General features: G+C 55.0%; 4 protein-coding genes across 4 annotated transcripts; 2 read left to right on the top strand and 2 right to left on the bottom strand.

The window, feature by feature from the left end:
- Window positions 1-2,236: 2,236 nt before the first annotated feature.
- ISF_08072 (hypothetical protein) lies at window positions 2,237-2,626 on the top strand (the record flags this gene model as incomplete). The annotated part of the gene is made up of 1 exon (XM_018851675.1): window positions 2,237-2,626. One exon carries the CDS (start codon window positions 2,237-2,239, stop codon window positions 2,624-2,626), a length of 390 nt encoding a protein of 129 aa, XP_018701161.1.
- Window positions 2,627-3,720: 1,094 nt separating this feature from the next.
- Window positions 3,721-7,133, bottom strand: ISF_08071 (Viral A-type inclusion protein repeat protein; the record flags this gene model as incomplete). The annotated part of the gene is made up of 4 exons (XM_018851674.1): window positions 3,721-3,772; window positions 3,830-6,557; window positions 6,607-7,072; window positions 7,125-7,133. 4 exons carry the CDS (start codon window positions 7,131-7,133, stop codon window positions 3,721-3,723), a joined length of 3,255 nt encoding a protein of 1,084 aa, XP_018701160.1.
- Window positions 7,134-8,877: 1,744 nt separating this feature from the next.
- Window positions 8,878-10,743, top strand: ISF_08070 (Ankyrin repeat-containing domain protein; the record flags this gene model as incomplete). The annotated part of the gene is made up of 1 exon (XM_018851673.1): window positions 8,878-10,743. The coding sequence occupies one exon, from the start codon at window positions 8,878-8,880 to the stop codon at window positions 10,741-10,743; it is 1,866 nt and encodes a 621-aa protein (XP_018701159.1).
- Window positions 10,744-11,206: 463 nt separating this feature from the next.
- On the bottom strand, window positions 11,207-13,252 carry ISF_08069 (AMP-dependent synthetase/ligase; the record flags this gene model as incomplete). Its single annotated transcript, XM_018851672.1, has 3 exons — window positions 11,207-12,358; window positions 12,423-13,180; window positions 13,246-13,252. 3 exons carry the CDS (start codon window positions 13,250-13,252, stop codon window positions 11,207-11,209), a joined length of 1,917 nt encoding a protein of 638 aa, XP_018701158.1.
- Window positions 13,253-13,727: the final 475 nt, after the last annotated feature.

The raw sequence follows: 13,727 nt of genomic DNA, 5'->3' as shown, positions 1-13,727 counted from the left end.
TCCTTTTTTTACAACATGATACACCAGACGGCATTAAGGATACACATGATACCCGGAGGACGCCTGCCACACCACTCGTCGCTCCACTCTATTGGATTTTGTCTTGGTTTTTTTGTTACGCCGGTGAGGTTATTGTCTGTTTCTTTCCATTGGTTCGTTTTTATGTTTGGACATTGGGTTCTGCGCGTGTTGGGCGTTTTCGTTCTTGCATTCCCTGATCTTGGATTCGGCAGATTGGTTGGTACTGGGTTGGAGGTTTGTCAAGATTGTGGCACACGATGCCTGCTTATTTGTTTACACGTCTTGGTTCCTATTGGAATCGGATCAGAGATGCGACTCGGCGCACGTGGCCGCTCTCTTTGGAGAGTCGGCGAGCCAGGGGCACAACCCACCTGGCACGCATTGGATTCTTGCTTCTTTTTTAATTCATTTTTTTTTCTTTTACATGTCGTCGATGCCATGCTTGTGATTGTGATGAACGTTAGATGCATGCCAATGTATGGTCAGCCCTACGGATGGGGTGAAACAATCATTTAGTCGATCTTAGTTTCTAGTTCTTTCCAAAATTAGTAAAAGTTCCTGTAAATTGTATTTTTAAGGTGCAGAAATCATACGTTGGTAGGGTCCCCCCTGGTCTGTGACGGGGCCGCCTTGTTCCCTGTTGTGGTTAATAGATTTTTTAGCAACGAGGGGGCGTTATCAACGTTATCGCCATGTGTGTGGAGGGGCGTGGCCTTGCATTTAGCGATCGAGAGCCCCACGATAATCGATAACGATAAGAAGACAAGTGGTAAAACCCATGGTTACTCGATTTGGTGAATAGACTGGGGATAGAAGGTGGCGGGGGGGTTGATGGGAAAGGAGAGATGAAATGGCCATCGTGGCAGGATGAAATCAATTATGCCTTCTGTCATCACTGGTCGGCTTGGTGATGTGTGTGCCCGCTTCCCGCCAGGCGCGAGCTCTGCTGTAGTGGATGACCATGCCTTTGAGTGGGTTGGCTTTTCCCCCTTGTTCCGCTGTTTTTTGTTGTCGCTTGACTGTAAATCTGTGAGACGCGAAGCGGGCGGGTGACAAAGGGCATGAAATGGAAGCCTCCAGTAGTGGTGCAAGTCGGGTGCTACAGTTCCACACTGCACGCGGACTTGGGCCTGACCGGAGAGGGCTCCGTAGGATGCCGCCGTCTCCTTGTTAGAGCTTCATTAAATTTTCAAATGATCTCAATTCAACAATGGACTCAGGGATAACGTTATCCATTCGCCATCACCGTTCCACGGGCCCATGGCTCGCCACAGCTGCCTGCTTCTGTCAGCGCGCGACTAGGAGCTCTGGTACACGTATTGATCATGTACGACTTCAGCTTGGATAGAGAAATATTTAAAGGCCACCGCATTAAGCAATTCGATGCGCAAAGCGACACTCTCTTTACGTTGCCACCTTGGTTGATACCCAATCCAGCTTGAGAAGAATATCCAGAACCTGAATATCAAGCTCTCTCCATGGAAACCGCCGAGAGGTGTGACGGTGGCGGATAATCTCGTCTCTTGATGCTGCCGTGGGAAGATCTGAAGAAAATTATTGAGCTTCATCTTCTAGATACCCAAGAGCTGCCGCTTCCCAGCCTCACCCCAGAGTTCATCCAAAACCGGCTACCCTTGGCCAACGCCTGGGACCCGACGCGACCCACCGAGACCAACATCTACGTCGAGCGCACGCGAAGCTGCGATCTTGTCTGCGGGCACAACCTCCGGGCCGTGAACAAGACTCTCCGGGACGACGTGGACTACGTCATCAAACAGCTCAGCGCCAGCGTCCGGGGAACCCAGGTCTCATGCCGGTACTGGAAGCGATGCTGGCAAAAAAAGCGATGTCACGAGGAAGAAGACCGATGATTGGCGAGAAAAGCATGTAAAGCATGTGCTAGATGTCATGGTTGTCAGGGATATTGGGCTCTTCCCGACGTGGCTGACACACCCACCAGACCCAGTCCAAGCTACCGAATACAATCCGCGGAAGCAGCACAATTCGTTTGACTGGAGGTCCGGATACGAGTTGTGCGGCCCGAGATGCATTTGCTGCCGCAGGAGTGGATCGCGGCCGGTCAGCACCGCGACATCGAGTTTGACTGCGACGGCACAATTCGCACCCGCTTTAGTATGATGATCGTGCTGTACTTCATCGCCCAAGGCCGGCTCTTTTGGGGCGCCCCTGAAGTGGCGGAAGCGAGAGCGGCAGAATGGTTCGAGGAGCAAAGTCAGAAATAAAGGCACAGAAGACGGGTAAGGAAAGAGGGGCAAAGAGGAAGAGGGAGACGAAGGAGACGGAGGAGACGAGGGAACCTAGGGGGATGATGAAGAGGAAGACGAGGGAGAAGAGTGTGGAGGAAGAACAGCCAGAGATGGAGGAGACGGAGGAGAAAGAGCCGAAGGAGAAAGAGCCGGAGAAGGAGAAGACGGAGAAGACGGAGAACAAGACGGAGAACAAGACAGAGGAGAACAAGGAGGAAAACGAGCCCAAGGAAGAAAATGTCGACACAACCGCAGCGGCCCAAACTTCCTCGTCGTCTCCCCTCAAATGCTTTCACGCAGTGCCGCACCGTAAACGCTGTACTGGGTCGAGGAACTAGTAATCCTCTTCGCCCCGACAGAGTACCACGCGAACGGAAATTGCCTGCGATCCCGGAACCTTCCCGACCCGCCGCCCGGACACACGCCCTTTGGGCGCCCGATCCTGACCTTGGCCGACGCCCTCTCGCCCTAGCTGGCGGCTGCCGCTGGGCTGGAACCTGCTGGCGAGCAGAAACCTGTTCGACGACTTCACCAATACGGTGTTTGGGCTGTACCACAGCCTGGCATTGAACAACAGGAACCGACCCGTACCGTGCTCTCCGTGGCCCATGCTTGCGTGGGTACGATACGGGGCCAAGTTCGGACGTGAGGACCCGGTGCGGTGTGTTCTAGGCGGATGTTCCGAGCCTATTTACATGAGTCATGACTGGGAGATGCATGGTGAGGCTTCGTGGCCGATTGTGGCCAAGTATGATCCTGAGGGGACGGCAAAGTTCCATTGCTGCGGCTACCAGAGACGGAGCCGGCCTCCGGTGCCCTGAGGCTTGCGAACCCGTGCTTCGTGAATGCTCCGTATATAGTCACGTCACGCTTGGTTTTTCTTTATTCTTTCCTCCTTCTTTTTTCTCTTTTCTTCTTTTTTTTTTCTTTTCTTCTTTTCTTTTTATTCTCTCTCTTTTCTTATCCGTTTGATGTTTTTGTTTCTGTCTCGGCTTTTGAGCTTCTCCCAATTTTTGAAGTGAGGGACTTGTGGGCAGTAACTGTGTTAACTGTGGAGGAAGAAAGCGGCTTGTAATATTTATCCGTATTTCATTAAACCGAATTATCTCGCTTCAATTCTGTTCCTCCAAAGTTAATTGTTGTATTTCTTAGACCACCCTCTAGCAGCCCCAGAGATGCCTCGATGGCCTTGGACCAATAACCGACCAACAAACTTGCGAGCCCAAAAACTGATCGTCACTTCAGTGTAGTCTTTCTGTTGATGTATGTTGTTCTAATAATTGTACTTTTTCTTTTATATAGAGCTTCCTCCGGCTGTATGCAACCCTTCGCTCACCATAGCCCTGACCAAAGCTACCCCCGATTACTTCTTCCCAAACACCGTCAGTCTCCTTTATTCACCGCTTCATCATCCCAGCAAGACCATCCACGGTTATCTCACTTCCAGATGCTGCACAGCCTTGCTCCATTTCTCTTCCTCAGACCTAGAAACCCTGTTAGCCACAATCTCCATCCATCCATACTGCTGTCCACCAACTTACTTGTCAAACTTGAGCAGCTTCCCCAGGACCGGCACCAGCTGTGCGCGCAGCCTGCCATCCTTCTGCTCCAGGAACTGCAGCAAGATCGTCTTCAGGTACGCCGTGTCCGCACCCGCACCGGCTCCGTTCACCGAGCCGCTCCTATTCGAGTCCGTCGACGCTCTCCTGCTCGGGCTGGCGGCCAGCCTCGCCTGCGCGGCCTTGAGGTCGCGCGCCATCTTCTCGTACCGCTGCCGCGCGTCGTCCAGCATGCGGCGCAGGTCCGCCCGCTGCTTCTCGCCGTCGCGCACCTGGCCCTCGGAGGCGTCCAGCGCGCCGCGCAGCTGCGACGCCGTCGCGCGCATCTCCTCCGCCTCGGCCGACGCCCGCGTCTCCACCGCCTCGAGCTCGTCGCGCCGCCGCCGCCACGCCTTGGACTTTTCGTCCAGCTCGTCGCGCTCCTGCGTCGCGCTCTTGACCTCCCGCTCCAGCTCGCGCACCCGCTGCCGGAGCTCCTCCGCCTCGCGCGACCGCTTGCGCGCGGCCGTGCTGGCCTCGTCCTCGATGCGCTCGCGCTCCTCGATGGCCGCCTCCATGCGCGTTCGCATCTCCCGCACTTTGCCGTCCGCTCGCTCATCGACGTCGGATAGCAGCCGGCGCATCGTCTCGCCCTCGCGTGTTCTCTCCTGCAGCAGCTTCTGCACCTCGGCAAGCTCTTCCTCTACAGCCTCCGCTTGCGACTTGGACTCCTTCAGCTGCACCGACATCTCGGTTGTCTGGTCACGCATGCTGCTGAGCAGAGCTTGTGCGTTGACATACTGTTGCGACTTGAATTCTGCTTCCTCCTGTGCTGCCGACTTCTCCCGCTTGAACTTGTGCATTTGCTCTTCGAGTTCCTTGACACGAGGTCGTAGCTTCTTGGCCTCTTCTTGAAGTTTCTCAAGCTCGGCCTCTGCCTTTTCTGCCTTGGCACTCAGTTCAATTTTGCTTGCTTCGGCACGACGCAGGTCACGACCGGACACTCGCTGGTTCTCCTCAAGCTTCTGCTTCGCACTAGCTTCTTGACTGAGCCTTTCCTTAAGATTCGTAATCTCGGTGGCGCGATCAGTGGCAAGTTGCTGGGCCGACGCAATCTCTTTCTTCAGCTCTTTCTCCCTCCTTTCCATCTCCCTCAATTCTTTCACCGTGTTGGCAAGCTCCTCCTTCGTAGTCTTGAGTGTTGCAGATTCTTGGCGTAGGCTCTTAAGCTCCGGCTGAGCTTTCTGCAAGACTTCTTTCAGCTCACTGAGATCCTTGAACCTTGTTTGCGCAAGTTGCTGAGCAGCGCCCAGGTCGGACTGCAATGTACCAAACTTTTCCTTGAGACCATCGTGCTCTTTTTGTAGAGTCTCCATCTCGCCTCGGATCTTGTCGCTGTCCTTAGAACTAGAGGTCGACGACTTGAGTTTGCTCTGAAGCTCTTCGATCTCTGTTCGCAAGTCCTTTCTTTCCTGGTCAAGAGACTTGAGCTTCTCCTTATCTTCAACATGGTCCTGCCCAATATTGACCAGATTATCCCTGAGAGTTTCAATCTCCTCCTGCAAATCCTCCTCAGATTTTCGTTTCTGCATCAGCCGCTCGATTTCGGCGTCTTTGCGCTTGATGTCCTCCTTGAGCTGGTTGATTTCAGTCTGCAAAGTATCGACATCAACACCCGAATCTTCCTTCGCTGGCTCGCTAGCTTTGTTCTCGCTATCCTCATCAGCAATGGTTTGCGCTGCCGCAACGCCACCTTTGCCCTTCTTCTTCTTGTTCTTCTTTTTTGAGCCGCCTGACCCAGCGGTGACAGAAGTCGGCTTCACTGTCTTGTCTGAAGCGGCAGCGGTAGACGTCTCAGATGCCGTCTCATTGACCTTCTTAGTTAGCTCATCGATCGTTGTCTGCTTTTCTGATTTCTCCGTATTGAGCTTTTGAACTTGCGACTTGAGGTCATCAATTAGACTCTTTGAGATGCTTGTAGCCGCCTTTGCCTTGGAGAGCTCCGCGTCTAGATTTTTGACCCGAGTTTCGGCCGCAGCTTGAGAAGTTTCCGCGGCCTTGACTTTGGTAGCGCTAGCATCAATGTCCTTGTTAGAAGTATCCTGGAGTTTCTTCAACGAGAACTCAGCTGTCTTCAGCTTTTCGGTGAGCTCTTCGCATTCCTTGGTTCGACGGTCGAGGTCATTTTGCAACTTTTCCTGGTTTTTAGATTTGTTGCTCGAATCCCCCACCTCCTTGTTAGCCTTGTCTAGACTGACAGTGAGTCCGGCACTGTTCTCCTTCGCAGCCGACAAATCGCTCTGGAGCTTGGCCACTTCAGATTTGAGCTTCTCAATTTCCTCTGCTTTGGCTTCCACATCGGCCTGAAGCTGAGGAATCTCATCCTCGTAGGAGAAGAAGTCCCCACCAGCTTCCTTGCTAAGCTTCGAAGGTTCACCGTCTGTCTCAGGCGCCGTCTTGCTCGCTGCTTTCAGTTCGTCGAGTTCCTTCTGGGCGTCGCTCAACGACTTCTCGGCCTGTAGTTGCTTCTTCTTTATCTCATCCTTCTCAGCAGAGATTCGCTTCAGCTCGTCCATGACCATGCCACCCCTTTGGTTCAATTGGTTGAGGTATTCAATCATCGCATCGGGGTCGGCAATGGAGGTGAGGGGTGTATTTTCGCGCAGGGCCTTTTCAAATGGCTCAATGGACGTGGCTCGCTTATGCGCTACTCGATATGATCGCAAGAGTTCTATACAAGGTTAGCAAGACGAATGCGCCCGTCCCGCATCGGCACTTACCTGGGTAGGTAGCCTCGAGTTTCTCGAGCTTCCGCAGACGCTGCTTAATCTCCGACGGCAGCTCGGTCGAGGTGACCGCAGTTGTTGAGCTTGCAATCGAAGCAGCGGTATGCTTTGGCGTCTCTGTGCTTGTGCGCGTTTCGCTTTTTGCCTCGGTCTTGCTGTCATCGTCGGCGGCAGCCTCCTTGGAGCCAGGAACATCCTTTTCAGGTACAGGCGGTTTCGGAGTGCCAGTGCGGCTTGGCTCGTCGCTATCGTCAATAACAAATGCGGCCTCGAAAACGGCGGGATCGGGATTCGGGGGCGTATCTACGCCATCGGCGGTGCCGTTGGTTGGTCGAGATCTCCGTCCGGCATTCGCTCCTTGCCTAGAAGAGTCGGAGGCAGATCTGGAGATGGGCGCATCATCGCCTCTTTGTCGCGCCTGTTCCTCCGCAATAGTGCGGTCTATGGCGCCTCGTATTCTCTGGTAGTTGTCAGCCTCCGATGGCCGCCATACTCTCATGGACGTTACCAACCTGGAACATGGTGTCAAGTCACCCAAGTTCGAGTTATAATCATGAAGCTCTGCGCATGACCGTCTTTTGATTTTAAAGTTTTAGTCCACAGGCTCGTTTCAAGAAAATTCCGGCTTCGGTTTGGCGAGACAGGCCGTGGCGGCGATGCGATAGCCGAATGGTGATGCCGAAGACAGCCAGGAGTTTTGCCAGGCTCTCGTCATTCGCTAGTGGTGATATGTGGCTGGTGAGAGTGGCGGTGCAGTCGTGTACAGGGTAGCAGTAGTCTTTGGGGGATGAATCGCGGCGCTCGTGGGGAAAATGGTAAGAGTTTCGCAAAGGAAAGGGAAATGAAGTGAAGTGATTGTTTCTGAAGCCTCATTTACAAAACAGTTTGATTCACTTGTAGTTCGCATGTGCAACTGCAGACCACAGGGTAGTTGTGATCCGCACTACTCACAAACTCCGCAAGATTTTTTCAGAATGCAAGAACTAGACTTGAGGCCTGGACGACTAGAAGATTTACTTCAAAAGAGACGTCCCTTGAGTTTTGACTCTTAGTTGTGCTTCTTATACCTGACACGGGGATGTTTTGTGGCACTGGAAGCCCAGTGCCTTGTGGAATGCTCAAGAGCTTTGACATGCTGCAAGGGAAATGACGGGAATTGAGTGCTTGGGCCTTGGTTTGAAAACTTTCCACAGTAGTTGCGAGCAACGCGGCAACAACCATTCGAATAAAGAAGGTAGAATACATGATGACTCTATGCGAAGGACAAACGCATATCCGCTGGTACATAGAACCAGCAACTAGCACGTTTTAGAAGCTGATATGAGCTCGTAGCGTTCTTGGCAGATCTGTTATCTAGCCCGTGACAGCTGTTTCTAGTACAAAGCTGCGTGGATTGTGGGCTGGAGCTGACATTGTTTCCAAGCCACAGCATCGCATATCAAAAGAGTCAAACGAGCGGGAAATGCAAGCAGTATTATTATGGCGCGGTCTTACCGTCAATCTAAATTTCTGGTGGCGTTGTATGGGGCGGCACCACCCGAGTATGAAGCTAGCAGCATCATAAAAAGCAGGCGATACTTAATGGAGTAAACGACTTGGAGAGGCTTGATTGACTAGATGACACCAAAATCTCGCGGTGCAACTTAAAGGTTCGTTGAAGTTAGCGTTGCAGGAGGCAAGAGCAATGCATTGGCCTCGCCTTGTCCGGGGAAGCATCGGCGCTTACCCGGTCTTACGCGAATGTCTGCTGGATGGCACCGTGCTAGAAGGACTGTGAACGCACTGTGCGTGTTTCCACAAGCCAACCTTCCCTCGGACCTATAGAACTTAATCGCCGTCTCGATGCATCTCCCCCGTCTCTCTATCTCTACGGACCCGTAAAGTATATTAAGTCAGCCCGAACTTACGTTTCATCTGCATCGTTTTCTCTATTCATCACTACTTCTTCCACAAATTCTTCTATTGTTCTTCATCTTTGGAGCAACGCGCAACCACCACCAACCAACCAGCTCGCCCTTGGTCCTGCCAGCACGCTACACCGCATTCCCGGTGCCTGACCCCCCTTGAGCTACGACGGACGCATGAAAGACTGCGGAAGAATGCATCGATAGCCGTGGCCGGTATCAGGGACACTGTGTTGCACCAATTGCCACCCAAAACAAACAAACACTCACACCCACGCCGTATCGGGCCTCTGCCGTCCTCTCCCCGGCTCTCCGCTCAACACTCGGCATACACAGGCAGCAAGCTTGCACAGCCGCCAGCATGGCGACTCTCGATCAACTACCCGCTGAGATCATCATCCAAATCCACAATGGCCTCGGTCAAGCAGATCTCAACGCCATTTCTCAAACATGCCGCTCACTCTACAACCCTTCCAACCCGTGCCTGTACCGCTTCAACAAGGACCGTAGGAAGGGCTCTGCGCTAAGATGGGCGGCTGGACACGGTCTTATTCGTACCCTTCAGCACTGTATAGCTGCCGGCCACGACGTCACCGACTCGCAATGGGAACTGCTGCACTACGCTGCCATGAGCAGGCGCATAGACATGGTCCGGTTCTTGCTGACGCTCGACGGGATCGATGCGAACCAAAAGGACGAGTCCCACTGGACCCCCATATTCTATGCTTGTCGGAGTAATGCCGCCGATGTTGTCGAGGCTCTCCTAGAGCACGGCGTCGATGGCGCTGCATCTGGTCTCGAAGGCTGGACGCCTCTCAGCATCGCCGCGTGCTTCGACAGCTGCGAAGTCGCCCGAGTCCTGATTGCACACGGAGTGCCGCTGAACGCGCAGAGTGAGAATGAATCCACGGCGCTTAAGGCGGCATCTAGAGGCTGTTTCCCTGCTGTCGCTCAAGTGTTGCTCGAGGCCGGTGCTGACCCTAACATCCCTGCCTTTGGCGGCTGGGTGCCTCTGCATTCTGCCGCCAAATTTGGCTGCCTACCACTTGCTGAACTTCTGCTCAGACACAATGCCGAAGTTGAAATGCGCCAAGAGCGAGGATACACCCCTCTGGCGCTCGCGGCGGAAACGGAGTCGGTGCCGCTGATTGAACTTCTCCTTAAGCACGGCGCTGATGTAAACACGGTCACCAGTGGTGGCTGGTCACCGCTATGCCTTGCCGCCGACATTGGCAACGAACAAGTTGTGAGGACGCTCCTGGCACACGGGGCAAATCCGGCCTTTGCCATTGCCAACGAGTGGTCGGCCCTTAATTTTGCCACCTACAACGGCAAGATGAAGGTTGTTGATGTCCTGCTGGAATATGGTGCGCTTCCTGATGGCTGCAAGGGTGTCAGCCGGAACACAATTGTCAACGCCATAGATAAGGGCCGATTGGAAATTGCCAAGAAGCTCTTGTCCCACGGGGCGCGGATTGACGTCAGGAGTGACCGGGGGGAGACGCCTCTAATGAGAGCTGTCAGGACGCACAAGACGGACTTTGTGCAGCTGCTCCTCGAGCACGGGGCCAATGCAAACTCTCAAAACGTCAAAGGATGGACTCCGCTCATCGCGGCTGCGCACGAAGGCCACAGTAAGGCGATTGAGCTACTGCTACAAGCTTCCGGCAGTAACGTCAACTATTCCGACACGGACGACCGGACTGCCCTGATTCATGCTTGCATGCGCGGCAACGGCGATGTCGTCACCATTCTGCTAGGGAATTACCCCGTGAACCTGACCTGTCGAGATACCTGGGGCTCGACCGCGCTCTCGATGGCGGTGCGCAACGGCCAAGTCGCCATCGCCTCGGCACTTTTGTCGCGCCTCACGCCAGAGCAGGTGGACAAGGACGAAGATGAGCTGGGCCGTTCCGTCTACTACTGGGCCACGCACTGCGGAAACACGGAAATGCTCGATGTCCTCAGGGACTACTGCACGACACACGGCCTAACACCGGCCGTCGGCTTGCAGTACTTGGCGAGCGGATCCTGCCGCTTTTCCCAGAAGGAGTGCTGGTGCGACGTCTGCGGGCAGTGCAACGTCCACGGAAAGGACACGCGGGCGTGCAAAGTCTGCGATGAGGGCGAGTTCCTCATCTGCGCTCACTGTCGGGGCCTGGAGGCGTTGTGTAGGGGGAGGGAGCACACCTGGGAGTCGTATACCTGCGACGAGGACGCGTATTAGGTATCTGTGCCACCCCACGAACTCCCGAGCTCCCCCTATCAGTGGCTTTTATACAGAAGGGAGTACAATTTATCGTTACTACCACGCGTTGCCGTGCGCCCGGATCCTACGGCTTGGGAAGTGCTACATGGAACCGAGAAATGCGGGAGCCGCGAGGATCAGTTTTATACGCGACAACGTCCACGTTGCCGTTTCTTACGACGTTTTTGAGCGAAGGCATTAAACTTGGAGCGAGCCATATTATCGTGGATAATTGTTTTCTTGTGTCTTTAGCGTAGTTACTGGAAATAGATGAATATTAGTATTCTTCACATGGGAGCGAAGGACAGCGACAGCCTGATCAGTGGGAAATCTACAGCCCGCCAGAGCATAGCAATACAATTCTTTAAGCTCCTGTGATGATACGATGAAAGAAGAACGCAATAGATTCTCGCGTCCTCCTGGCTGATTGTCCGGCGGGTATCTACAGCTTCACCTTGCCAGTCTGCATCCGCTGCCACTCCTCCTTCCCAAACGGCACGTACGTGTCGCCCTTTAGCCAGTACAGCTTGACATCCTCACCACCTTCACCCACCGGGTTGACGCCGGCCCTCCGCAGCGCCACCTTTTGCTGCTTGTGCGTGCCCGTCGTGGTCACTTCGTGGCCGCCCTCCTTCACCAGCCGCAGGAACAGTGGCACCGCGTACCGCGGCAGGCCCTTCCGCAAGTGCTCCGCCAGGCTCCGGAGCTCCTCCTCTGTCGGCGCCTCGCCGCTGCGGAACGAAGTCGCCGCGCAGCCGGCGCGGCCATCGTGGTGCGGCAGCGCGACGCCGTAGACGTTGGCCTCGGCGACGCACGGGTGCATGCAGACGGCGTCGCCGACCTCCACGGTGGACACGTTCTCGCCCTTCCAGCGGAACGTGTCGCCGAGGCGGTCGCGGAAGAAGAGGAGCTCCCCGCCGGGTGCCCAGCGGAGGGCGTCGCCGCTGCGGAACCAAGCGTCGCCGGGGACGAGCACGTCGCGGAGAATCTTGCCCTCGGTGGCCGCGGGGTTCTTGTAGTACCCCTGGAAGACGGACGCGACGTCGCCGGCGGGGAGCTTGAAGAGCAGCTCGCCGGTCTCGCCGGGTTTGGCCTTGATGCAGAAGCCGTTTTTATCGCGCAGCGGGTCGTCGGTGTCCGGGTCGACGAGGACGATGGCGGACTTACGGTTGAAGAAGAGCGTGCGGAAGAGCCAGCCGACGCGCGCGACGGCGGCCTCGGACAGCGCGTTGCGGCTGATGTTCCACGTCCCCGCGACACCCTCGGTGGCAGCGTAGAACTCGATGATGGTGTCGATGCCGAAGCGCTCTTTGAACTTGGGCCAGACGTCCGCGCGCAGTCCGGCACCGTACACAGTCTTGACTCTGTGCTTCTTGTCGAGGTTTTCCCCCGTGACCGGGTCATGCTCGGTGGGCGCGTCGAGCAGGTAGCGGAGCGCTTCGCCGACGTAGATGATGGTGTCTGCGTTGGTTTCGCGAACGTCTCTCCAGAACGTGGCCTTGGAGAACTTGGGGGTGAAGGCGAGGGTGCCGCCTGCCAAGAGCGTCGAGGCGAAGCCGATGAGAGAGGCCATGCCATGGTAAAAAGGCATGGCCTGAAGCGAAAAGGAGATTGTTAGCGAACCTGAAAGTGGATGGACGAGGGGTGAAGTGACCTACTGAGAATATAGTGTGGCCTTTGCCAAGACCGAGACAGTTGCCGGTCATGGCGCAGAACCATATCACCCTCGCCCAGGACATGACGGCGGCTTTTGGGAAGCCGGTGGTGCCCGACGTGTAGATTAGAAGCGCAACATCACTTTTGCTCTCAAATTTTCGAATCTCGTCAGAGTAGCGCACAGCTGGACTACTGAAAGCCAGTTTCTGTACTTCAGGCGTCACCACGGCGACCCTCATCGGGGAAATGTCCGCTTCGACCTCCTGGACCTGAGCTGCCAACGCCGGTTCGACCAGACATACCGCGGCTCCCGATACATTCAGGCAGTGCGCGAGACCCTTTCCGGTGAGAAAGTGGTTAATGAACGCGGGCGTGGCTCCGATGCTCCAGAGCGCCATCCACGTCACGATGAACATGTCCGAGGTCGTGTAGTACATCGCGACGACTTGCTTGGGCTTGACACCTAGCTCTGCTTTCAACCAGTAACCATAGCGAAGGGCGGCGTCGTACAGCTGCGCGTACGTCCAGGTCCTGCCCTGGGGCTGCAGCAGGATGGGCAGGTCTGCGTGGTCGGGCCGGGTGGCCCAGTACCCCAGGTCGCTGAAGAGGTTGAGGCGCTGCGCTCGTTGCCGGTATGTGGTGGTGAGGAAGCCATGGAACATACCCTTGGCGATGAGAAGGTCGTGCCAGAGGGATGCTTTTGCATTGACGTAGGCGAGAGCGCCGGCGACGGCGGGAGCGGCGAGTGTCAAGGGGGCAGCTGGTGGAGGAGTAGGACGGGTGAGCTGAAAAGGAGCGACGACAATTGCGCAGGGCAAGACTTACCGGCCATGATGTGATCAAGAAGTGATGAATTGAAGAGCTGAGATGTAGCGGGAGTAATTAGATTCTCGAAACTTGACAGCGAGACTGCTTTCTGTCCCCGGCAAGCAGCTGGCAGCGGCTGCAGACTACCCCGCGAAATGTGGACAGACAATGTGCCACCGTAGGACAACAGACGGAAAGATGGACTTGAGAAGTTGCAGGAATAGAAAGGCTGTAGAAAAGGTTAAAACATGAGACGAACCATGTGGAAAATATGGCTGTTGGAGTGCCCCTCGTAGGCAGTGTGTGTGGCCGACAGTGGATGGGTGAGTGAACAAGCTGGTCATCTGGGCGCATATCCTGTTCAATCATGAGGGCATAAAATAAAGGGGATTGGTGCCGCTCACAAATTGAATTTGTACGTTCGCGCATATTTATGCATATGCATGCCGACGGCTGACCGGAGGTCGAGCTGCACAAGGTCCGCATGCTGACTGGCTGGT

The sequence above is a fragment of the Cordyceps fumosorosea genome (genome assembly GCF_001636725.1).
Source record: "Cordyceps fumosorosea ARSEF 2679 chromosome Unknown scaffold_26, whole genome shotgun sequence".
Classification (NCBI taxonomy): domain Eukaryota; kingdom Fungi; phylum Ascomycota; class Sordariomycetes; order Hypocreales; family Cordycipitaceae; genus Cordyceps; species Cordyceps fumosorosea.
This window is presented reverse-complemented; position numbering and strand designations above follow the sequence as displayed.